This window comes from Motacilla alba, unplaced genomic scaffold, assembly GCF_015832195.1.
Source record: "Motacilla alba alba isolate MOTALB_02 unplaced genomic scaffold, Motacilla_alba_V1.0_pri HiC_scaffold_34, whole genome shotgun sequence".
In the NCBI taxonomy this organism is placed as follows: Eukaryota; Metazoa; Chordata; class Aves; order Passeriformes; family Motacillidae; genus Motacilla; species Motacilla alba.
Window position 1 is genome coordinate 403,456 of NW_024037436.1, and position 25,431 is coordinate 428,886.

General features: G+C 49.8%; 2 protein-coding genes across 3 annotated transcripts in view; one reads left to right on the forward strand and one right to left on the reverse strand.

Annotated features, from left to right (window-relative positions):
• LOC119696597 (zinc finger protein OZF-like) overlaps positions 1-25,431 on the reverse strand; it is a 216,142-nt gene that overhangs the window by 161,696 nt on the left and 29,015 nt on the right. The window lies entirely within an intron of this gene.
• Positions 730-19,821, forward strand: LOC119696604 (zinc finger protein 239-like). 2 transcript variants are annotated; one of them, XM_038126391.1, is made up of 2 exons: positions 730-1,084; positions 18,746-19,821. In XM_038126391.1, exons 1-2 carry the CDS (start codon positions 869-871, stop codon positions 19,511-19,513), a joined length of 984 nt encoding a protein of 327 aa, XP_037982319.1. In that variant the 5' UTR covers positions 730-868; the 3' UTR covers positions 19,514-19,821. The 2 variants fall into 2 exon arrangements, with proteins under 2 accessions (XP_037982319.1, XP_037982318.1); XM_038126390.1 differs by lacking the exon at positions 18,746-19,821 and adding an exon at positions 11,530-13,030 and having other exon boundaries at positions 730-1,237.

Below are 25,431 nucleotides of genomic sequence, written 5' to 3' on the forward strand. Positions count from 1 at the left end.
GGTGAATTAGAAAAACTGGAATAATGCAGGGAGCAACTGGGATCATACTGGGAGCAGCTGGGTCCATGCTGGGATCATACTGGGGACTGACTGGGTCACACTTGCAGTGACTGGCATAGTACTGGGAGTGTCTGGCAGTAACTGGGATCATATTGGCAGTGACTGGACTCATACTGGGAGCAACTGGGACCACACTGGGGGCAAATGGCATCGTGTAAGGAGTGACTGGGTTCATACTGGAAATGACTGGGGCCACACTGGGCTCTTACTGAGAGGGACTGAGAGTGACAGGAACCGTACAGGGCATGACTGGGAGCCACTGGGACCGTGGTGAGGGAAAGTGGGATCCTACTGGGAGTGATTTGGACCATACTGGGAGTGACCGGGATCCTCCAGGGGGTGACCGGGAACCACCGGGGAGGCGGCGGCGGAGCTCGGAGGCGGCCCCGGCGCAGGTGGGAGCCGCGCTGGGTTGTGCGGGGGCTCGGGGCTGGCTGCGGGCCGAGGGGGCGGCAGGGGGCTGCGGCGGGTTGGCTGTGCCGTGTGCGGCCCGTGCTGGCCCTGGGCTGAGGGCGCTGCGGGAGCGGCTACCCGCGGTCTCCTTCCCGCCGCTGCCTGGGCAGGAGCCGCTGCCGGAGCAGCGCTGGCTCGGCCCGGTTGCTGTGGCTAGGACAGAGGTGGCTGCCCCTTGGCCGGAGGCTGCGCCGGGGTCGCCTCCGAGCTCCGCCGCCTCCCCGGGCCCGCACAGGCGCTCCGGTAATGGCGGCTCTGCGGAGCCAGGGCCCCCTCAGGGCGGTACGGGGGCCGTGCTTGGCCCCGCTCTGACCAATCGGCGCGCCAGAATGAGGAGTGGCGGCAGGATCAGCCAATGGCGGCGAGGGGCGGGCTGTGCGCGCGGCGCGGGCTCTGCACACGGCCCGGGCTCGCCTCCCTTTCCCCGAGCTGCGGCGTTTCCCGGAAGCCGCGGCTGAGGAGCGGCCCCGGCGCTGGGCCCGGCCCGGGCGGGAGCCCAAGGAGCCGCTGCTGCTGCCCCGAACCGCCCCGAGCTCGGCGTGACCGCGACCTGAGGGCGCTGGGAGCTGCGGTGAGTGCGGGACGGAGCAGGGACGCACCTGCAGCCCCGGCAGGAGCCCCGGCCGGAGAAGGGGATGCTGGAGAGAGGCCACAACCTCTCTGTCACTTCCCTCCTCAGCCTGGGCAGGGAACAGAGCACGGAAGGAAAGGCTCAAGGGCCTGGGTAAGGGACAGTTGAATCACTGGTGACGGGCATAACACACTTGTCAGGAAAATTAATGCACAAACATCACAGGTTTTTGTCCAAAAAGGAGACAGAGGAGTCCTTTTACTTTATTTGAATGAAGAGAGAGGCCATGGAGCATTGCCTTGGGGTCTCAAATTTTTGGAGGACGCAGCCTCCTTTTATCCCAATTTCCCGGCTGCATTTCCCTTCTTTCTTTCCCCATTGGCTGAGGTGCTTGAGAGGTACAGACTTCCCACTACGCCTGATACCAAAGATTTTCCTCTAATGTATAATCCTCCCTTTTGATTGTAAATTCTTATGGAATTCTTTCATCTTTTAGTGTTCAATTTCTTTTATCAGCAAACCTAAAGTTTGTTTGTAAAAGCAAATATCTTTTTCCATTCATCAATCAGTGGAATCTTTCCCATTGTTTCTTTTATCTCTCAGTGCTGGTTTGATCTACCAGCAGAGCCACAGCTTGTTTGTAAGGACAAAATCCATCATTCCTCTCACACTTGACTTGGGGAAATTAATTGAATTTATTCGCAACCATACGTGCGCAAGAGAATGAGAATTGAAATAATTACTACGAAAACATCTTCTCCCCACCTCTCCTTCCTTCCTGGCTTAACTTTATCCCGCATTCCCTCCCTTCTCCCCACCCAGAGGCACAGGGGATGGGGTCACAGCCAGGGCATGTCACAGCCTCCCCTCAGGGCCAGGCATCCTTGTCCTGCTCCAGCTTGGGGTCCCTCCCACGGGACACAGTCCCTCGGGAACGGGCTGCTCCAGGGATCCCCCGCGGGCTCACAGGACCCGCCAGGAGCCACTCGCATGGCTCTGCAGGAGCTTCCCACGGGCTCGGGGCCTCTCTCAGGCATCCCCTGCCCGCGATCTCCTTCCCGCCGCTGCCTGGGCAGGAGCCGCTGCCGGAGCAGCGCTGGCTCGGCCCGGTTGCTGTGGCTGGGACAGAGGTGGCTGCCCCGTGGCCGGGGCTGCGCGGGGAAATTGCCGTCGCCGGAGGTTTCTGTGCCCCGAGGAGACAGCGGAGTCCTGGCAAAGTGACTTTATTGCTGAGCAGAGGGAGAGCCCGTGGGGCATTTGCCGTGCGCTCTCTGCCAGTGTTGTAGTCCGCAGCCTCCTTTTTATCCTCATTCTCCCGGCCGCTTCTCCCTCTGCCTTTGCCCACGGGCTGAGGTACTTGGAAGGTTCAGAGTTCCCGATGCGCCTGCTGCATGTCCTCGTTAATGTGCGCCCCCACTTTTGTGTAACAGCCGATATTCATGGCTCTGTGAAGTCTTTGTTCTCCTCGAAGTTCAGGAACTCAGCGAGACTTTGATCAGCAGTCTGTGTTAATTTGTAACATTTTCTGAAACTGATGGTTTCTCCCATTACTTCCTTATCTACAAGTCCCTGACTCTATCTCCAGGCGGATTCACTCATTGACTCTGTTTTTTCTTCCTGAGTGTTCTTTGGTTTTGGGATTATTCTCGGTGCCCTCATTCCCTGTCCTTTTGTAGCCGTTTCTGGATCAGGAGGCCTGGCTGCCACCTGCATCCCCTGGCTCAGCTGCTGAATGAGCTGCACTCTCAAGGTGTGGAGCATGGTACAAAGATGAGAGTTGCTGTAGCACCTGAGAGGAGAAACAGCATTGGTTTAACCCATGGTCTGCCAGGGAACCACAAAACCGTGTCCCATTCCCATCCTTTCCACGTTTGGACTGGTACATGAGCTGCTGTGTTATTTCCTTTGTTATCTTTTTCACCACTTTTCCTTTGTCATCTCTTTGCCAACAGCAGTTTGAGTAATTTAATTTTCCACAAACTCCTCCTTTTTCTGCTAACAGCTGATCTGATCCCATCCCATGGTGAAATGTTGTGTTCCTCATTTCAGTGGATTGGTGGGCAGGAAGATCAGGAGCTGGAGCAATCTGGTTGGTGATTATTCTGAGGACATCTTGTAATCTAATGTTGGCTTTGAAATGATAAATGGGTTCTATGGCTCCTGATAGGAATTGGTTGGGGTTCCCAGGGGCTGGCCCATGGTGTTATAGGGTTTGTTTTGGTGGCCTTTCAGCTTTTCCCCATTTTTGGGCATACCCTCAGGAGCCAGGGCTGCATCAATTGCCTGCTTGCCTCTAATTAAATTATCAAATACCCAAATTCCAACTGATTTCCTGAACTTGTGGTAGCAAAAGCCACAGTGCTGTAATCCACCCTATATAACAGAGACAGCTCATGTTGCAGTGGGCAGAGGGATGATGCCTCCCCACCTATTTTAGTGAAGTTTTCACAACATTCTGCATTTGCTGTTTCCCTTTGCAGCTGAACCCATTTCTGCTGCAGAGTCAGATCTCCTCCCCATGGGCTGTGCCTTGAGCTGTGCAAATTCCATCTGTGCAAGCAGGCAGAGCTTGGGGTGAGGGGCAGAGGGAACCAGCCCAATTCCTGCCCCAGGCAGGTGACCCAGATATGTTGCCCACACTTTGTCCCAGCAGTGTTATTGCATTTCTAAAGCTCCTTTCCTGGCTATCTGAAATGAAGCTTCTCTCCCAGAACAGGCATTGGGTGACTCACGTGGTCCACCCATAGTCTGCCTTTTTTTTTCTTTTTTTATTTAACAATATTGTGTTAACTGTTTATGAGTTAAAGTGTCACCTTTGAAGCTCTTCTAGTTTTGCAAAATGCAGATTAAAGTTGAACATCCAAAAAACCAGACCAAAATTTTGCCATCACTAAGACCCATGCAAAAACATACACATAAAATTTTGAAAGCAATCAAGATTTTTCTAATTCTTCTCCTTCGACTAAAAATTGGTTCTCACATCCCTTGCCCAGACTTGAGGGATAATATAAAAGTAGGATTATAACAAAAAGGTGTTCTCATGGTGTAATCTCGTCAATGAAACTGCGGGAAGGACAAAAACTTTCCAAAAATATCTTTAGTGTTGGAGAGTCAAGGCATTACTTGATTTTGGCCAGGATGTGCAACAGAAATAATTTCATCCACACATAGCCTGGGAAAGCAGATGAAATCCTTCCATAACATGTTTTACTAGATTTTTCCCAAACTTTATACAGTCTGAACCCATATAAATCCACCGGTTTTAATGTTCATTGCTTCCAAGTTGTGTAGTTTTTAGTATTTGGTTTCCTATAAGACACAGATTCTTCTTCTCTGATGTTAATTAGCTAGGCTTTTTTGATTGTAAATTAGACCTCTCCTTGCTGTTGTCTGCAGTCTCCCATGTATGAGGCAATCTCTCGGCTCCCGCATGTGGATTTGAAAATGCTTTCGAGTATTTCTTTCAAACATTATAACGTATATTCTCATCATAAGCGCAAATTACCTAAATCACATATTACAATTCCTCCCCTTTGTAATAAATGTATCAAATTTGTGCTCATATAAATGTATATGTACTTAGGGAAATATATATATAGTGATTCACACTTTAGAATATGTTACAGAAAGCACCCAGGTCTTTAGAAATCTCACACAAAAGTTACCTCACTAGATTGTAGCACTCACGTGAAGGAACCCGTGGGTTTCGGGCTGTAAATCCCCCCGGCTAGCTTGGGATTTAAGCCCGCACGGATCCTACATGGACGAAGTAAAGGACGAGAAGCGCTCTTTCTCCACGTGGTTCTGATGTCCTGTTTATTAGCTGGAAGGGGACATCTGCATCGTAGGGTTTCCAGGTGAAGAAGAGAGAGAGAACGCCCAACTCAAGGGACATTTATACCCGCGGAATAGGAGGCGGGGACGGAAGGCCACACCAGTGGGGAGGGGCGAAGGGAGGGGTTTCAAGGGACAAGACCACCTTATCTGAGGGATACACCGTCTGAGGAAAGGGGAGAAACATTTGTATAACACAACACCCAGTGCAGAACATCTAAATACCTATACAGTGCATCACAACACTCACGGGTGCGGCTCTCTCTCTGGCGGTCACGGGAGACAGGCGGATCCGGCTAGAGGTGGCCTCTCCCTGGTGGTGACCGGCGGAGCCCCGAGACTTGCCGCCCCCAGGTCCCGAAGTCGGAGCTCGGGTGGCGGTGCTGTCCTTGGCGTGGGTGCGCGGGCGAGAGACGATCCGCGACAACGCGAAGCGAAGAGAGCAAGAGGAGCCGTTCGTGTGCAGTCAAGAGAACTTTATTCCTGACAGGGGCAGGGACGGACGACCGCCGGGAAAAGTCTGGGGGAGCAACTTACAAAGGCAGGGGGTGTGGAGAGGAACTCTCAGAGCTGGCTAAAAACCTCCAGCCCCGGGAGCATTACCTAACGTACCACAACCAATGAAATGCATACAGAGGTGGAGATGGGCTTGGTGAGCCAACTAAACCTCAGGGAAGGGGCAACTGACATGGAATTTTCCAGAAAATAAGGGGGGGTGGTAAACATAATTGACAGGGGGAATAGGCTGTCCTTGAGGGGGTCCCATATCCGGACTGAGCCGTATACTTTCTTTTAGAGACGCCCCATCTTGATAGTTTAACTGCATCTGCCCTGCAGGGTACTTTATTCAATCTCCAGTGCTCAACTGTTAGAATTTGAGCTTTTGAATTTAATTTTTCCCCCTACCCCGTTCCAAAACAAGTGATGCCACTCTGGGGAATCCAATTCTATTATGCTTAATACAGTAGCGATTTCTAAGATACAGCTAGTCAGATACTGTTCTTTTTCTGTATGCCATGTACATAAACCTTTTGGTCTATTTCCCCTCTTACAATGTGTAACCTAAACTTAGTGACAATATTCGCATTTACAATACACAAATGGATAACATTCGCAAACAGTCACTTTGCAACTTATTTGATCTTTTCTCGGTCATTTATTTGGCTTTTTTCTTTTACTTTAATTTGATACTTATTAAATATCTAACGGGTTTTGTCATACTCTATCTTATTTAATTTTATTTTCAAGGTTTCCTGTAACTTAAATTTGGCTTGTATTTTATATGTCAAATCTTTCTAGATTTTTCACTGATCATATTACTTGTTTTAATATATTTTTTACAGTGTTTCATTATTTTTTACTTGTGTTTCTTTTCTCTATTATAACAAAAGCACTACAATCTTTTCTCTTAATAAATTTGCACACTACAATCTATTCAATATACTTGAAACAACTTTATGAATAATACTCATAGTTCAAAATAAAACATTTTACTTCTCATAACAATCTGTTTTATAACTTACAACTTTAGGTATTAACATGCATAAACACAGACTCATTTACTTATAAAACAATAGATGTTTTTCACACTTTAAAATTACTAGATAGACATTAATTCTGGATGGAATTCTTTTGTTTTTTTGTGTAACCTTGTGGCAAAGAGTTTACTCAATTTAAATAAAAGGGTGATTTGAAGCAGGAAAACAATGGAAGATTTAATCTCACTTCTGCAAGAGAAGTTATCTTAAGAGCAGTTTAGTTGTTTAGCTTACAGTTTGCCAATTTACTAGGCCTGCAGTGTCTGTTGAACTTGTAAATTGAGTAATTTAGGAGATAAAGGCCTGGCTGTCTCTTTTGTGGTTCAAACAAAGGGCTTAGCTCTGCCTTTGGGAGTCGCTCCCAGAAGAAGTTTCAAGTTTTACAACATTTTATAAAAGCATAGTAACTTGATGCAACTGTAACTTTTCTCATAGGATGACAATATTATTTTAGATCCCACTACTTATAATTATTAACTTATAATTACTAACTTATAATTACTTCGTCTTAAAAACACATCTAAACTTTTAAAACTTACACACAATGTAGCTTTTCTTAACATCACACACTGAATGTGATGTTTTCAATCTTTCTCTTTTGTTTAAGCACAATTTTTTTTTTTTTTTACTAATATACTACTAGTTTACTTTAAAGCGCTCTAGTCATAATAAATACAGCATAAATTTAACAGTTAGAGACAAACAGAGACTGGTTAAACACATATTTTATGCACATATAAATTATAAGCTACAACACATATTTGGACTTCAAACATAAATTTGGCTGATTTACTTTAGAGCTGCTAGCTTCATTAAACTTGTTCAAACTTTTAAAACTGCATATAATTCACAGACTTGAGCAGACACTCAAGGGTCTTGATCTTTACAATGTTCTAAATGTCTTATTTGTCTAGCCTTTTTGTGGTAACACAATAATTTACTTTCAACACTTTTAAAAACTTCTAAAACTTCTAAAAAACTTCTCAAAACTTCTCAAGACTTTCAAAACTCAAAGCAAATTTCCAAAAATCTTTTAATATGCAAAACTGCATCAATCTTTCTCAGCTAGTCTCTCAACTTTTTCAAAACTGTACACCGTCTCTAAAGGTGTGCACATAATTAAGGAGACACACTTCAACACTACTTTCTTCACAAGACTTTTTCTACAAACTATTAGCACATCTTTTCTCTCTCTTTTTAAGGGGATCTCTCTCTGGCAAAAATTCTCTATAACTTTCATCAGCATTTCTAGATCTTTTTCTAATTTCCTTCAACATGAAAATCATTATAATCTTCATGATTTTTAAACTATTAAGCCATCTCTTTATTTCTGAAACCATTTTCTGTGGCATTTTACAAAAAGTTCTAAAAACTTCTAAAAATTAATCCTTTTTTTTTTTTACTAACAAAGGCACATCTCAACATTTTTTCTTTGTAAAACTTGTTCAACATATGTTCTCCTTTCTTCTAGGAAAGAAATTTTGCTATTTTTGTCTAACAACACCTCTAGATCTTTCCTTAAAACATTGCAACTTGTTTAGAAATTGTTATTTCCTCTTTATATTTTGATGTCTCTCTTAACTACAACATTTTAATGATAGGAACTTCAAATTCTTTTTCTTTTCCCCTTTCTGTTTCTGTAGGGTCTTTTCATATTTCACATCTTCTTGGTATTTCTGCTAATACATGTTTTCTTTGCACTAAGATTAAAATCTTGGCTAATCTGAGCCTCTTGAGATATGAGATATATCTACTGGCACCTTCTCCTTCTTTTCTTGAATTTAACTTACCAGCTCTAACTCTGCTTACTCATCTCTGGTCTCTCTTTCTGTTTTCACTCAATCTCTTGACAACTCAAATTTTATTTACTCACAACACACTTTAAAAATCAACAGTCTATATTAGATAAACTTTTATTTATCCACACTTATTCACTCTTACAATAAAAATTGTTTCAACTCACTTTTTTCTCTTAATCTCTTTTCATTTAACTTATCACGCTCTCTTTCTTTTTGTAATCTTTTCTCCTGCTCATCATTTAACTTTTAAAATATTTTCTTTAAATCCCCCGTGTTAAAGTGGAGCATGAACAAACTTAACAATTCTTGATGTGGTTGGTGCTCCCTCAGTAAAAGTGGGTGGTGTTTTCTACTTTCATTTTTTCTACTTTTACTATTGATATTTTCCTTGCTTTACTCTGTGTTCTCCTTGAAGGAGAAAAATAAATAGGTAGTTTTAGGAGGAGCAGCTGGTCTTACAGCGTCCTCCACAGGCTGAGGCAGGGCAGGTAAATTGTCACAGGACTCCCAAGCCTTATTCTTGATTGTCAGCTTTAACCCTTGATTCGGACTCATCTTGTTCTGTCCATTTTAACCTATCAGTGGTAAGTTTCTCATATTTTCACTGTATTCCTCAATCTACTGCCTGCAATACCCTAGAAGTCTCAGCAGCTGCCTGATCTCTTTTTGTCTGTGAGGAGGGTAAAGCAACAATTCCTGCTACTCTTTCAGGGTCTAATTTTTTCTTCCTTTTCGTTAGCTAGTGTCTCAGATATTTAACCTCAGGTTCAGTAAACTGTAGTTTAGATTTTGAAACTTTTAATCCCTTATCCCCTAAGAAGTTTAATAAAGTTATGGTACTTGCTTGTGCATTTTCCTCTTTAGGACCAGCCACCAATAGGTCGTCTATATATTGTAATAATTTGGTCCCTTCTATTGGCACAAATTGACTTAATAATTGTTCAAGAGCCTGACCGAACAGATTTGGTGAACCTACAAACTCCTGAGGCAAAGATGTCCACCTGAATTGCTGCTTTCTGTTTATCTCTGGGTTGCAGCAGTTTTGTAAATTTTGATTGGGAATAATCTTGTATTAGCATATTCCCATAATCTGGTATAGTCCCTTTCCTCTTTATTCTGCGAATTCTTATCATCCCCGTGATCATGTAAAGCTTGGTAAGTCCATCTTTCAAAGGTGCCAAACACAGGCCAGACTAGATGTTTTCTAACTTCCTTATTTCTCCATATTTCTATGCAATAATGAATTATTTTTTTCTTTAGATTTCTTTCTCCTTTTGGGGCAATTCTCCCAATGTTTGAACATCCAGCCCAACGGGCTGTTCTTCAGAATTTCAGGTAAACAGTTTCCTCGTTCTTTTATGAGTTTACTCTGGGTTTTTCCTGGATTTTACTCTTTTTTTATTTTTGTCCCATCTTCCTTGAGTCTATCTTCTTAGAATCTCCTTACCCTGTTCCTGTGTCACGTTTCAAAACGAGTCCTAAAATTTTCTCTTAATCAGTACCTGTTGGTTGTCCTGGCTAGGCGGTGGCGAGAGCTACTGTCCCCCTCTCTTGGGCTCCACTGATCCCCAGCTGCCAGGGAAGGCACAGCGCAAAAACAAACGCAGCAGTCACGGATCCTGGGGTAATTTTATTTGATGCTACAGCTTCCCCTTGGCTTCTCCCAGGATGCCGATCTTGGGGCAACAATAGCTTATATACCGGGGGAGGGTCACAGGGGAGGATACAGAATTCAACTAATCAGGAGGACTTGAGATAACAAACAAGGCGGGCATTCAAATATCACCCAATGAAGAATCCCAAGGGATAATAACAGTTTCAGTGAACTAATGAAGTTTAGAGAAGTATAAGACTGACAGAGAAGTTTCTCAAGAGTTTTTAGGGGTTAGATTGGCATTTCATGAAAGGAGGAGTAAAGGAAGTTCTGGGAAAAGGGCAGAAACCAAAGGACAGCACAAGAACATTACAAATCAAACAATAATCATATTAATAGGACAAAACACACCACAACAGATACCGTACCGATTTAATCCTTATTCAGTGTTACCAGCCTACTAGCCTCACAGCAACCGATCTGTGGGTTTTCCTACTGGTTAAAAGCTCTCTTACCTGGACTTAGGCAAGTCCTGGACCAAAAAGGTTTACCAGCTCCCAGATGCATGGGAATGTACCCTCCTTTTCTGGTCCTGCCCTGATCGAACCCCTGAACTCCCCCCGAGCTTCAGGCTTTACGTGTGAAACGAGCTCCTCTGCTTCCCCCTTGAGAGACCCCTTCCCTCGCGGGAGAGGGGAACTGCGGTCCTGGGGTCCACAGTTGCTCTGTGATAACATGACGTCTCACACGCGCTCAATCACACCTCACCAGCTCCACGATGCTTACGATTCTTTTTCACGTGTGGATTCTTCATGCACGTAGACTTTTATGAGTGAAGAATTTTGTTGCAGCTCGGAGACCCTCCTTGGAATACCCGAGAGCTATTTTTTGGGCCTGTTTTTATCCCTTCCTTGATTGTGGCTTTGGCTTTTAGTTCGGTTGTCTGATTGGTTCTGCAGGGTTTCCCAACCTTGTCACGCTGCTGAAATCAGCGGGGCGCCTCCTGACTGGAGAAAGGAGTCCCTGGACCTCTAAATCAGATCACATTGGGAAAGGTCACCAAGATTGTTATAGGTAAAAATTGATAAAACCAATTTAATAATTAATAGAAAATAGAATTTGTTTTGTGACCGATATACAGTCTCGATAGCCACAATCAAAGGGACAGCGTTGAGCCTGGGTTCAGCTCTGGGTGAACACTGATCCGATCTCTATCACATCAAATCCCCCTCTGTTCACAAAAGCAGTCTGGTAGAGTCAGTTTCTATACCCTTTTTCTTGCTTGAGGCAGAGTCTCTCTTGTTCTTTTCATAGTTAAACATATTCCTGTTGTCTCCTTTCTCTCTGTTGGGTTGGACAATGTTGGCTCCTGGCAAGCTATGAATGTTGATGTAGAGTTATGGGAACCCGGTGTTTCTGAACTTCATTGGGCTAGATGTTGGTGCTTTTGTTTTTTTGTGGGGGCTGAATCTTTATATTTTGGGAGGGGTTTTGGTTGAATCTTGATATTTGGGGAGTTTTTGATCTGTGTCTTGAGATTTGCAGGATTTTTGTGCTGAATCTTGGTGTTCTGGAGGTTCTTAGAGACACAAGATGCCCAATGACTTCATGAGATGAATTTGGGCATAGAGGAACCACCAGTCCAAGGCACTCTCATCTTTGTTTTTTCCCCCAAACCAGGATTTTTCATTCCCAGAGCGTGTCTGGATGGAGGAGGAGGAAAAGCCCTGGAGATTCCGCACGAGGAGGGGCTGCAAACCCGGCCCAGGGAGCTGCAGGGAGGAAAGAGCCCCCGTGAGACAGGAGGGCAGCCGGAGATCCAGCCAGAGCTCAGAGCTGGTGGAGAAGCCTCATGGCAGGGAGAAGCCCCACAAGTGTTTGGAATGTGGGAAGGGCTTCAAGTGGAGCTCCAACCTGATCCAGCACCAGGTGATCCACACTGGGGAAAAGCCCTATGAGTGTGAAGAGTGTGGGCAGGGTTTCAGCCGGAGCTCCAGCCTGTTCCAGCACCAGAAGATCCACAGTGGAGAAAAGCCCTACAAGTGTGGGAAATGTGGGAAGAGCTTCAGCCGCAGCTCTAGCCTGTTCCAGCACCAGGTGATCCACACTGGAGAACGGTCTTACACCTGCTTGGAATGTGGGAAGAGCTATGGGTGGCACTCTGACCTGAGAAAACACCAGCGCACCCACACTGGGGAGAGGCCCTACAAGTGTCCCCAGTGTGGGAAGAGGTTTCAGATCAGCTCCAGTCTCCTCGTACATGAGCGGATTCACACACAGGAGAGGCCCTTCCGCTGCCCTGACTGTGGGAAGGGCTTCAAGCGAAACTTCCACCTCACCACCCACCGGCGCGTCCACACTGGGGAGAGGCCCTACGAGTGTGGGGAGTGTGGGAAGAGCTTCTCACAGAGCTCTCACTTGACCCAACACCAACGGAGGTGCCACTAAAGGAAGCCCAGTGAGTGCCCCAAGTGCGGGGAGAGCTTTGTGTGCTGCTCCAGCTCCATCCCCCATGGGAGGATTGGTGTTGGATGATCCCCAGTGACCCCCGTTGGGCAGAGCCCTGGTGACCCCTGATTGGGAATCAAACAGAGAGTAAAACAATGGAGCTGATAGAGGGGCCCGATAGCTGAGGCCTGACTGAGCAGAAACCGTGGGACAGACACAGACACATAAAGGCTCCCTGAGCAAGAATTCCCCCAAGTCCCTCCCCAGTGCCCCCCATAAACTGGACTGGGTTTAACTGGGAAGCTTTACTCGGAACACTGGGAGCAGCTGGGCGCAGGCAGAGTGACAGTGAGGCTGGGGGGACACACGACCCCCCCAAAATCAGTGCAGGGATGGAGCAGGGGGTCCCGGCCTGGCCTGAGGCCACGGGGAGGGGCTGCAGCCGCTGGTGTCTCAAGAGCTCTGTGGACAGAGAAAAGGGGGTGACACTGGGCTGGGGGGCCCCAGGGGAAGCACACACGCTCTGGGGAAGGGGGGACATGACCCCCAGGACCTTCCCTCACCTTCTTGCACAGGTAGAAGCCGAGCCCCAGTGCCAGGAAAACGAAGCCCAACATGGAGCCCCCAATTCCCATCATCATCTTGCTGTTGACAACATCTGGTGGCATCTCTGGGGGGTGTGCAGGGGTCAGGACCCCCAAAACCTCTCACAGACACCCCAAGTTCTTTCCAAGCACCCTCCTAGTTGCCCCCAGCCCACTCAGGAAACCTCCCCTGGTGGGTCCAGTCCCCATTGGGAACCACATCATTGGCCACCACAGAGAGCTCCTGCTGGCCCTGGAACCACCTCAGCTGGATGTGGGCAGGGTAGAAATCCATCACGGAGCAGAGCAGGTGGCTGGGGTCAGGCTGGGAGCTCGAGGACACCAGTGAGATGGACACACTGGAGAGCAATGGGAGAGAGTGGGGACACACTGGGATCAGCTGGGGTACACTAGGAGAGATGGGAGAGGGCTGGTGTGGCATTGAGAGGGACTGGGAATGAACTTGGAGAGAGTGGGGGAACACTGGGAGAGACTGGAGGTCTGGGATTGGACTGAAAATGACTGAAAGGGACTTGGACTGGACTGGGCAGGGACTGGGAGGACGCTGGGAGAGAGTGGGAATGACTGGGAGAGGCACCGGAGTCACTTGGGGTGAGGGGCAGGAGGCCCCGGGGATGGGCACAAGGAGGGCTGAGGGCTCTGGGGTGATTCCCAGGGAGGTTTTGAAGGGCTCCAGGGTTACTGCCAGGGTAGGGCCCGAGGGGACACGCTCTGCCCCGTGCTCACCTCGGCGCTCCACGAGGAACGGGGTGCACACCTTGTAGTTGTGCCGGCAGTGCCTGTGTACCGCAGCCCGTCTGTGCTCCATCCATTGCGGGCCGCTGTTCCAGTGCCTGCCACCCTTCTCCCCAAAGGAGGAGTCCCCCACATACAGCCCCACATCGCTGCCGAAGGGCAGGAGCTGCTCCCACTTGTGCACCAACCTCACCCGCTCGGTGCTGTCAGTGAAGTGACACTTGGACTCGCCCATCTCCTGGAAGAGCCCTGTGTGTGTAGGACACAGCTCCGGGCATGCCCCCAGCAGCCCCCAGCAGCCCAGAGTAGCCAAGAGCTCCAAGGCAACCCTGACTCTGCAGCCCCACGGCCACCATGGGACCCTTCTTCCCACGGTCCCAGTTCCTCTTTTCCACCCTTCTCCGTATTTTCCTCCCCCTTTCCCAGAGCTCCCCAGTCACCAGCCCCCCCCAACATCTATTTGGGGGTCCCACCTCCCCCTTTCCCTTCCTCTCCCCACCGTCCCACCACTTCCCCTCCTGCTCCCCCGGGAGCTCCGCGCCCCCAGCCAGGGGGGCTCCAGTGCCACCAGCAGGGCCCAGCTGCCGCCCCTCGCCCCATGGCCAGCGCAGGGCAGGGTCTGACACCTCCCCCCTCCCCACATTCCCCTGGCGGGGGGCACTGCGGGCGAGGGCGGGACACGGGTGTGAAACACAGTAGAAATTTTCAGGAGTAAAAATCCATTTTGATTTAGGTGAAATGTACATCTTTGAATTAAGTCTGTGGTTTGCAAACACAGCCGTTTAATCTAACTGCCTGTTCTCGCAAAAAACCTATGCCCAAAGAAACTGCTTCAACCGAAAGACAGAAATAGGAGAAAAAGAAGAGAGCAAATAAAACCAGCAAAGCCACATGACCCAAGAGTTCTTTCTGATAAAGAAAAATTAGCAGCAAATGTCACGCAAAATTAATTAAATAAATATGTATGAACCTATTGTGAAATTACATGCAAATGTATTTGAGAGGAAAATTTAAAAAAAATCTAAAATTCCCAAAAGTACGTGTGTCATTTAATGAGAACAATCCCCACACGTGTCCAGCGCTGTAATAAACATACCAGCTTTACAACTGTCACAGAAGTTGTAGAGTTTGTTTGCTTCCAGAAATCATTTTGGCGAGCCAGCCAGGAGACGTCTGTATCCTCGCAGGGGCGGAGAAGAAGACAGACATCCTGAGGCGCGCCCTGAGATTTTCCTGGAGGAGCTCCGCTTGTCTCAGCTTGCCTCCTGTGGAGACAAGGACCTCCTGCTGTGCGGATAAACGGCATGTACTGAGGGGCCCCCATGGGGGAGAGAGAGACGGGACTGCTGAGTAAGTCTGAGTGAGTCACTCAGAGGCGTCTGAGTGTGCAGCCTCATTCCTGTACCTGTGGCAGAGCGGCCGATGGGGCGGCTGGATTAGAAACGAGAGTTCACTGTTCAGTAGAGCGAACTGCCAGCGACTCTGGGGATGGGTCGAGTGAACCCAGGTGTGTGTTTGTGGTGTCCGGACATTGTATGGTTAATTGTCATGGTTTGGCGCTGGCCCAATGCCAGTGTCCCCATGAAAACATATTCTCCCTGGTATCGGCTGTGGGATGCGATCAGAAACAGAGCAAAGCAGGCCTCTACTTGTGAACAAAGAGGGGAAAAAAACTTTATTATCTTACAATTATAATAAAATGAACACACAGAGCAAAATGGAAACCTTTCAAAACATTTCTCCTCCCCCCCTCTATTTCCCACAGCATAAAACAAAACCTTAGATTGTTACCAGTCCATCACCCTTCAAATAATCAACTCAGTCCATCTCCACCCTTCCGACAATCACCCCTCATTTCATCAAGGAGAGAGGAGTCCCTCTTGCACCACAGGCTTCCCCTGGAAACACAGCCGAGTCCAGTTGTGTTTCCACGTCACTCAGCAACCACCTTCGTGACTTCTTCCTTCCATGCAGTGCTCTCACCACTGCACATGGACCAGAGCTGCTTTTAGGGTTTCCCTTTTCAAGGATGCTTCGCCCAGTTCCAGGAGAAAACAACAGTCTCTCACCTTTTTGGGACACTAGTCCCCCCCAATATTTCACCCCCTGGGGCCGAGGGGTCTCGAGAGCACCATCACCTCATCACCTGTCGTCTCCGTTCACATCACTCCTTTGGCACCAAGCCATCGCCTCCCCCTAAAATGCAGTCTCTGTATTACAGGAAAGGTTCTGTCCATGGCCATACAAGAAAAGTCCAGCCAAAAGCCACTCCATCATCTCCTCCACCTAGGATTTTTCTCAACTTCTCTCAGTCATTCTTCAACCTTCACAGCTTTCATCACACTTGCGTATTTCCTCTTAGCCGTCTCTCTTCTCCTTCAGCTCCCGGAGGATCAGCATTTGCAAGGTTTCCATCGTCCCACAGAAGGGTTAAAATCACAGTCTCTACTCATCCCAAATTCCCACGCTGGCTCTGCCGGGCACTCTTCTCACCGCCCCCCTTCTCCTTCTCGGCCAGGCCAGTGCTATCGAATTCCAAGGTAGCACTGGCACCTCTCTCTCTCTCTCTCTCCCTCTTGAGAAAGGGGGGCTGCCCAGTGCCTCTCCGAGTTCTTCCACCCCTCCATCTCTGTGGGGGACTCACTCTTATCCAAGCCATCGCCTCCCGTCTCTGCCCAAGGCTCCGGCCTACCTCCCTCGGCCTCTTGGCTTCTCCTCCCCCGCCCAGCCCGAAGCTGGGCAGGGGAGGTCTGACCTCTCCATCCACCGGAACCAAGAGAGAGCATTCTCCTGGGAGTTCCTTGCTTTTAACCCCTGTGTTCTCAGAGGCGTATCCATATCCTCAATGGTCAAACCAGGTGCCAATATTCACATCTGAACACCTATTGGTTTGACCACCACCACCTCCCAAAAACTCACTTCCTCTCAAACCACGACACTGGGTGAGGCACCTTCAGCTGCACTCACTGCCCGCCGCCCCGGATCGTGGAAGGAATTCCAGTCGAGTTCCAAGGTGTGTGGAAAAATTGACATCACCAGAGGATTCCGTCCACAAAGCAGACAGGAGGAGTCCTGTAAAAGTAATTTCATTCTTAAAAAAAGGGAGAGGCCATGGGACATTTCCCATGTGGTCTCTCCAATTGTTGGAGTACACAGCCTCCTGTTCATCCTAAGTTTACTATTGGAATCTCCCTTTCCCCATTGGCTGAAGTACTTGAGAGCTACAGACATTCCAATCCACCTACTACATCCCCCCATAATATGCTCCCCACTTTTGTATAGCAAATGATATTCATGGGTCATTGTTGTTCTTCTCAAAGTTCATGAATTGAGCAGGACCTTGGCTGAGCAGCAGTCTGTGTCATCAATCAATAACATTTTCTGAGGCTGGTGGCTTCTCCTGTCACTTCCTTATGTGCAAGTCCCTGACCCTATCCCTGAGCAGGTTGACAGCATCTGTTTGTAGAGACACTTTCCTCTTGTTCCTCTCATGGGGGTTCCCCGTTTGTGGGACATCCCCCCTGGAGCAGGGTGTGCCCCCTTGCTGCAGCCCCGCCCTCAGGCAGCGCTCAGCCCATCACAGCGTGTGGGTGTTCACTGCTGGCATTGGGCCCCTCAGGGGCTCCCCGGATAGGGGAAACCCTCCTGAGACAGTTCTGTGCCAGGAAAAGGAGATGCACGGGGCTCTTTCGGTCTCAGCTTCTTATGTATTGTTATCTAAAGTTTTGCACGGTGTCCACACCAGACTCAGCGCCCAAGAAAAGCACCACAAAATGCTACAAGATGTACAGTTTCAAGGTCTTTTAAACTTGATTTGTCCAATAACTCTTAAAACGTCCTTTATTTCTACTTCTCCACCAATAACTCATCCCTTGACTGTCCACGTAACCTCTGCATTGCGGCTTTCCTCACCAGTTATTTTGTGCCATTAACACTGCAGAAAATGGAGCAGAGAGAGAAGACAGGGACTATGCCCAAAATCCTCCATCTTGCTTCAGACTACGTCCACACTAAGAAATCTCAGAAGCTGAATTTCTCACCCAGTGACATACTATACTACACTCTGTTATCTGTTTCACACTTTGGTAGGCTCGAGTCTCTGGAATTCCTGGAAGCCCTCTCCATGGGCGAAGGTCAAAGGCAGTGTTTCTCTGGGGGGTCAGAACCCCTCGGAGCAGACAGAGAAATACTCCCCATGCCCTGGGTTCCCACAGGAGCGCGCGGCGCTGATGACTCAGCAGTGTCCAGGCAGACCCGCGGCTCCCAGCGTTCCCCACCTGCGCCCCCCCTCGGCCGCAGCGCCCCCCGCGAGGGGAATTTGGGGAGGTGGGAGTGGGGCAGCGCCAGGGCCGGGCCCCCCCGCGCTGTCCTGGCGGGAGCGGCTGCAGTGGGGACCGAGTGCGGGCGGCAGCGGCCGAGAGCCCAGCGCTGCCCCAGCCCGAGCTGCCCCAGCTCCATCCCTGCCCCTCCGCTGGGATGCTGTGGGCTTGGGGGGAAGAGGGAGCCGGCAGTGGGTGCTGGGCCTGGGGGCAGGAGGAAAAGGGAAGCAGAAGCAGGGTTGAGGAACAGAATGGTCAAACGCTGCAGGTGGGAGGAGAAGGTGGGATTGTGCAGGAGGAGGAGGTATAGCAGGAGGAAGAGGAGTGTGAGGAAGAGCAGAGACACAGGAGGGAGGAGGAGGAGCAGAAACAGGAAGCAGCACAAGGTTCCCCCACCCTGTTATCTGCAGACTCACCCCCAGCCCCAGGAGCATTGCCCCCCCCCCCCCCCCCCCCCCCCCCCATATGCAGCAGGTGACCGGGGAGGGGTATCCACGATTTTCAGTGGGGTGAATCTTGGTGTTTCTGAACTTTATTGGGCTAGATGTTGGTGCTTTTGTTTTTTTGTGGGGGCTGAATCTTTATATTTTGGGAGGGGTGTTGGTTGAATCTTGATATTCAGAGAGTTTTTGATCTGTGTCTTGAGATTTGCAGGATTTTTGTGCTGAATCTTGGTGTTTTGGCATTTCTTACAGACACAAGATGCCCAATGACTTCATGAGATGAATTTGGGCATAGAGGAACCCCCAGTCCAAGGTGCTCTCATCTTTGTTTTTTCCCCCAAACCAGGATTTTTCATTCCCAGACCGTGTCTGGATGGAGGAGGAGGAAGAGCCCTGGAGATTCCGCACGAGGAGGGGCTGCAAACCCAGCCCAGGGAGCTGCAGGGAGGAAAGAGCCCCCCTGAGCCAGGAGGGCGGCCGGAGATCCAGCCAGAGCTCAGAGCTGGTGGAGAAGTCTTATGGCAGGGAGAAGCCCCACAAGTGCTTGGAATGTGGGAAGGGCTTCAAGTGGAGCTCCAACCTGATCCAGCACCAGGTGATCCACACTGGGGAAAAGCCCTATGAGTGTGAAGAGTGTGGGCAGGGTTTCAGCCGGTGCTCCAGCCTGTTCCAGCACCAGAAGATCCACAGTGGAGAAAAGCCCTACAAGTGTGGGAAATGTGGGAAGAGCTTCAGCCGCAGCTCTAGCCTGTTCCAGCACCAGGTGATCCACACTGGAGAACGGTCTTACACCTGCTTGGAATGTGGGAAGAGCTATGGGTGGCACTCCGACCTGAGAAAACACCAGCGCACCCACACTGGGGAGAGGCCCTACGAGTGTCCCCAGTGTGGGAAGAGGTTTCAGATCAGCTCCAGTCTCCTCGTACATGAGCGGATTCACACACAGGAGAGGCCCTTCCGCTGCCCTGACTGCGGGAAGGGCTTCAAGCGAAACTTCCACCTCACCACCCACCGGCGCGTCCACACTGGGGAGAGGCCCTACGAGTGTGGGGAGTGTGGGAAGAGCTTCTCACAGAGCTCTCACTTGACCCAACACCAACGGAGGTGCCACTAAAGGAAGCCCAGTGAGTGCCCCAAGTGCGGGGAGAGCTTTGTGTGCTGCTCCAGCTCCATCCCCCATGGGAGGATTGGTGTTGGATGATCCCCAGTGACCCCCGTTGGGCAGAGCCCTGGTGACCCCTGATTGGGAATCAAACAGAGAGTAAAACAATGGAGCTGATAGAGGGGCCCGATAGCTGAGGCCTGACTGAGCAGAAACCGTGGGACAGACACAGACACATAAAGGCTCCCTGAGCAAGAATTCCCCCAAGTCCCTCCCCAGTGCCCCCCATAAACTGGACTGGGTTTAACTGGGAAGCTTTACTGGGAACACTGGGAGCAGCTGGGCACAGGCAGAGTGACAGTGAGGCTGGGGGGACACACGACCCCCCCAAAATCAGTGCAGGGATGGAGCAGGGGGTCCCGGCCTGGCCTGAGGCCATGGGGAGGGGCTGCAGCCGCTGGTGTCTCAAGAGCTCTGTGGACAGAGAAAAGGGGGTGACACTGGGCTGGGGGGCCCCAGGGGAAGCACACACGCTCTGGGGAAGGGAGGACATGACCCCCAGGACCCCCCCTCACCTTCTTGCACAGGTAGAAGCCGAGCCCCAGCGCCAGGAAAATGAAGCCCAACATGGAGCCCCCAATTCCCATCATCATCTTGCTGTTGACAACATCTGGTGGCATCTCTGGGGGGTGTGCAGGGGTCAGGACCCCCAAAACCTCTCACAGACACCCCAAGTTCTTTCCAAGCACCCTCCTAGTTGCCCCGAGCCCACTCAGGAAACCTCCCCTGGTGGGTTCAGTCCCCATTGGGAACCACATCATTGGCCACCACAGAGAGCTCCTGCTGGCCCTGGAACCACCTCAGCTGGATGTGGGCAGGGTAGAAATCCATCACGGAGCAGAGCAGGTGGCTGGGGTCAGGCTGGGAGCTCGAGGGCACCAGTGAGATGGACACACTGGGATGGGCACTGGGAGAGAGCGGGGACACACTGGGATCAGCTGGGGTACACTAGGAGAGATGGGAGAGGGCTGGTGTGGCATTGAGAGGGACTGGGAATGAACTTGGAGAGAGTGGGGGAACACTGGGAGAGACTGGAGGTCTGGGATTGGACTGAAAATGACTGAAAGGGACTTGGACTGGACTGGGTAGGGACTGGGAGGACGCTGGGAGAAAGTGGGAATGACTGGGAGAGGCACCGGAGTCACTTGGGGTGAGGGGCAGGAGGCCCTGGGGATGGGCACAAGGAGGGCTGAGGGCTCTGGGGTGATTCCCAGGGAGGTTTTGAGGGGCTCCAGGGTCACTGCCAGGGCAGGGCCCAAGGGGCCACGCTCTGTCCCGCGCTCACCTCGGCGCTCCGCGAGGAACGGGGTGCACACCTTGTAGTTGTGCCGGCAGTGCCTGTGCACCGCAGCCCGTCTGTGCTCCATCCATTGCGGGCCGCTGTTCCAGTGCCTGCCACCCTTCTCCCCAAAGGAGGAGTCCCCCACATACAGCCCCACATCGCTGCCGAAGGGCAGGAGCTGCTCCCGCTTGGAGATGTTCCTGTGCACCAACCTCAGCCGCTCGGTGCCATCAGTGCAGTGACACTCGGACTCGCCCATCTCCTGGAACAGCCCTGTGTGTGCAGGACACAGCTCCGGGCGTGCCCCCAGCAGCCCCCAGCAGCCCAGAGTAGCCAAGAGCTCCAAGGCAACCCTGACTCTGCAGCCCCACGGCCGCCATGGGACCCTTCTTCCCACGGTCCCAGTTCCTCTTTTCCACCCTTCTCCGTATTTTCCTCCCCCTTTCCCAGAGCTCCCCAGTCACCAGCCCCCCCCAACATCTGTTTGGGGGGTCCCACCTCCCCCTTTCCCTTCCTCTCCCCACCGTCCCACCACTTCCCCTCCTGCTCCCCCGGGAGCTCCGCGCCCCCAGCCAGGGGGGCTCCAGTGCCACCAGCAGGGCCCAGCTGCCGCCCCTCGCCCCATGGCCAGCGCAGGGCAGGGTCTGACACCTCCCCCCTCCCCACATTCCCCTGGCGGGGGGCACTGCGGGCGAGGGCGGGACACGGGTGTGAAACACAGTAGAAATTTTCAGGAGTAAAAATCCATTTTGATTTAGGTGAAATGTACATCTTTGAATTAAGTCTGTGGTTTGCAAACACAGCTGTTTAATCTAACTGCCTGTTCTCGCAAAAAACCTATGCCCAAAGAAACTGCTTCAACCGAAAGACAGAAATAGGAGAAAAAGAAGAGAGCAAACAAAAACAGCAAAGCCACATGACCCAAGAGTTCTTTCTGATAAAGAAAAATTAGCAGCAAATGTCACGCAAAAATAATAAAATAAATATGTATGAACCTATTGTGAAATTACATGCAAATGTATTTGAGAGGAAAATTTTAAAAAATCTAAAATTCCCAAAAGTACGCGGTCATTTAATGAGAACAATCCCCACATGTGTCCAGCGCTGTAATAAACATACCAGCTTTACAACTGTCACAGAAGTTGTAGAGTTTGTTTGCTTCCAGAAATCATTTTGGCAGGCCAGCCATGAGACCGTCTCTGTCCTCGCAGGGGCGGAGAAGAAGACAGACCTCCTGAGGCACGCCCTGAGATTTTCCTGGAGGAGCTCCGCTCGTCTCAGCTTGCCTCCTGTGGAGACAAGGACCTGCTGCTGTGCGGATAAACGGCATGTACTGAGGGGCCCCCATGGGGGAGAGAGAGACGGGACTGCTGAGTAAGTCTGAGTGAGTCACTCAGAGGCGTCTGAGTGTGCAGCCTCATTCCTGTACCTGCGGCAGAGCGGCTGATGGGGCGGCTGGATTAGAAACGAGAGTTCACTGTTCAGTAGAGCGAACTGCCAGCGACTCTGGAGGTGGGTCGAGTGAACCCAGGTGTGTGTTTGTGGTGTCCGGACATTGTATGGTTAATTGTCATGGTTTGGCGCTGGCCCAATGCCAGTGCCCCCATGAAAACATATTCTCCCTGGTATCGGCTGTGAGATGCGATCAGAAACAGAGCAAAGCAGGCCTCTACTTGTGAACAAAGAGGGGAAAAAACTTTATTATCTTACAATTACAATAAAATGAACACACAAAGCAAAAAATGGAAACCTTTCAAACATTTCTCCTCCCCCCACTCAATTTCCCACAGCATAAAACAAAACTTTAGATTGTTACCAGTCCATCACCCTTCAAATAATCAACTCAGTCCATCTCCACCCTTCCGACAATCACCTCTCATTTCATCAAGGAGAGAGGAGTCCCTCTTGCACCACAGGCTTCCCCTGGAAACACAGCCGAGTTTAGTTGTGTTTCCACGTCACTCAGCATCACCTTCGTGACTTCTTCCTTCCATGTCCAGTGCTCTCACCACTGCACATGGACCAGAGCTGCTTTTAGGGTTTCCCTTTTCAAGGATGCTTCGACCAGTTCCAGGAGAAAACGACAGTCTCTCACCTTTTTGGGACACTAGTCCCCCCCAATATTTCACCCCCTGGGGCTGAGGGGTCTCGAGAGCACCATCACCTCATCACCTGTCGTCTCCACTCACATCACTCCTTCGGCACCAAGCCATCGCCTCCCCCTAAAATGCAGTCTCTGTATTACAGGAAAGGTTCTGTCCATGGCCATACAAGAAAAGTCCAGCCAAAAGCCACTCCATCATCTCCTCCCACCTAGAATTCTTCTCAACTTTTCTCAGTCATTCTTCACCTTCACAGCTTTCATCACACTTGCGTGTTTCCTCTTACTTTATCCCTGTCTCTCTTCTCCTTCAGCTCCCGGAGGATCAGCATTTGCAAGGTTTCCATCGTCCCACAGAAGGGTTAAAATCACAGTCTCTACTCATCCCGAACTCCCACGCTGGCTCTGCCGGGCACTCTTCTCGCCGCCCCCCCTTCTCCTTCTCGGCCAGGCCAGTGCTATTAAATTTCAAGGTAGCACTGGCACCTCTCTCTCTCTCTCTCCCTCCTGAGAAAGGGGGGCTGCCCGATGCCTCTCCGAGTTCTTCCACCCTTCCATCTCTGTGGGGAACTCACTCTTATCCAAGCCATCGCCTCCCGTCTCTGCCCAAGGCTCCGGCCTACCTCCCTCGGCCTCGTGGCTTCCTCTCCCCCGCCCAACCCGCAGCTGGGCAGGGGAGGTCTGACCTCTCCATCCACCGGAACCAAGAGAGAGCATTCCCCTGGGAGTTCCTTGCTTTTAACCCCTGTGTTCTCAGAGGCGTATCCATATCCTCAATGGCCAACCCAGGTGCCAGTATTCACATCTGAACACCTATTGGTTTGACCACCACCACCTCCCAAAAACTCACTTCCTCTCAAACCACTACATTAATGCACGGTATGGTTAATGTCAGTGTGTTTGTAATCGTGCGAGGGCGTGGTGTACAAAAGAGAGCGAGCGAGTGAATGTACCCACAGTGAGCGGGGTTTCCACCTGCGACTGAAGCGGCCGAGTGAGGCCTGAGTTGCAGGATGGGGCAGGCTGTAAGAGCAAGAAGCGCCCGGCAGAGAAATGAAGCAAGTAGAGAAGTGTAAGTGAAGACATTTATTGGTTTTAAAGGTGGTGATTTGTGTAGATTGTGCACACTTTAACCGTGGCTAGACAAACTCAAGGAGTTCCTCTGCCCCAGAAGTTTAGACTGGATCCCTAAGAGCTTGTGAATCCTGTGAATTATTAGATAAATAGAGGAGACAAACGAGTTCATTTAGAAGGGCTTTATCAGACTTCAGCTAGTACTATAATAAGTCTAGACTGAAAACAACCTGCCGTAGAAAATTTAAAATCCCCTAGACTGATAAATGAAATAACCTGCCTCTGTGAGCAATTCATAGAAACCTTTAGTGCATCAAGAGGCTGACACCCTGCGTGAGTACTACTGCAGTGCAAACTTTGTGAGAGACTCTAGTATTGCTGTCCCAGTAAGCATCAGAGCATATGCTCCAAGTGTAAAATGAAGTTTCCTGATCAACCTGATTCAGAACCCAAGATCACATCTGCCACCTGCCACCTGGGTGTGTGTGTAGGAGGAAAACTGAGGAACAGCTGTGAAGCTCTGTAAAGAGAGATTTAAGTAAAAACAAGATAAGACAAGGAGAAGGAGATAATAAGAACTAACCAGAGCAAAAAAGTTCCTTGAGCTAGCCCCTTGAGGTGCATCTTGGCCCACTGGAAGAGAGTCAGGAGCAAAAGGGGCTTTGAAAATGAAAAAGATCTAATTCAATGCTACACATGCTGGTGGCCATTCTACAGATTAGAGAATGGAGCAAAGTAGCCACTCACTAGAACTTTAAATTATAATACCTTATTGCAGTTAATGTTATTTTTAAAATGAGAAGGTAAATGGGATGAGGTTTCGTATGCTGATCTGTTTTTTGTTTAAAGAAATCACCCAGAATGGCAAAGAGACTGTGGGCTCAGAGCTTCCTCTGACCCAGTGGTGTTAGCTCTTGAAAAACCAAACAAAGAGGGGGCAGATCAAATGTTGTTGTTCAGCATGCAGTATAGGACAACGGTGTATGAGATCAGACAAAGTTTATCATTCTGAGAGGCCAAAACGAGACACATTTAATTTAATAAAAGGTCCTCCTAGGAAAAGGGAAGTTGAGGATGAAGATGAAGAAGAGGACGACTTCCCCAAAAAAGAGGAGGACTCAGGCTCAAAAGGCACATCCACTAAAACCCACCCCCCTCCTAACAATCCAGTTACATCTAGAACTAAGAGGCAAGCAGTGTTACAGGCCCCTCTGCGAAAGGCAGTGGAACCAGAAAGAAAGAGATTGATGATTAAAGTGCCATTTACCACTCTTGATGTAGAAGCATGAGAAAGAATTGGTAAGAATTATCGCATGAATCCCATACTGACTACCAAACATCTACGATATGTTATCAAGCAACACAATCCAGAGTGGGCTGACATCCAGTTACTACTGGATGCTCTCAGTGAAA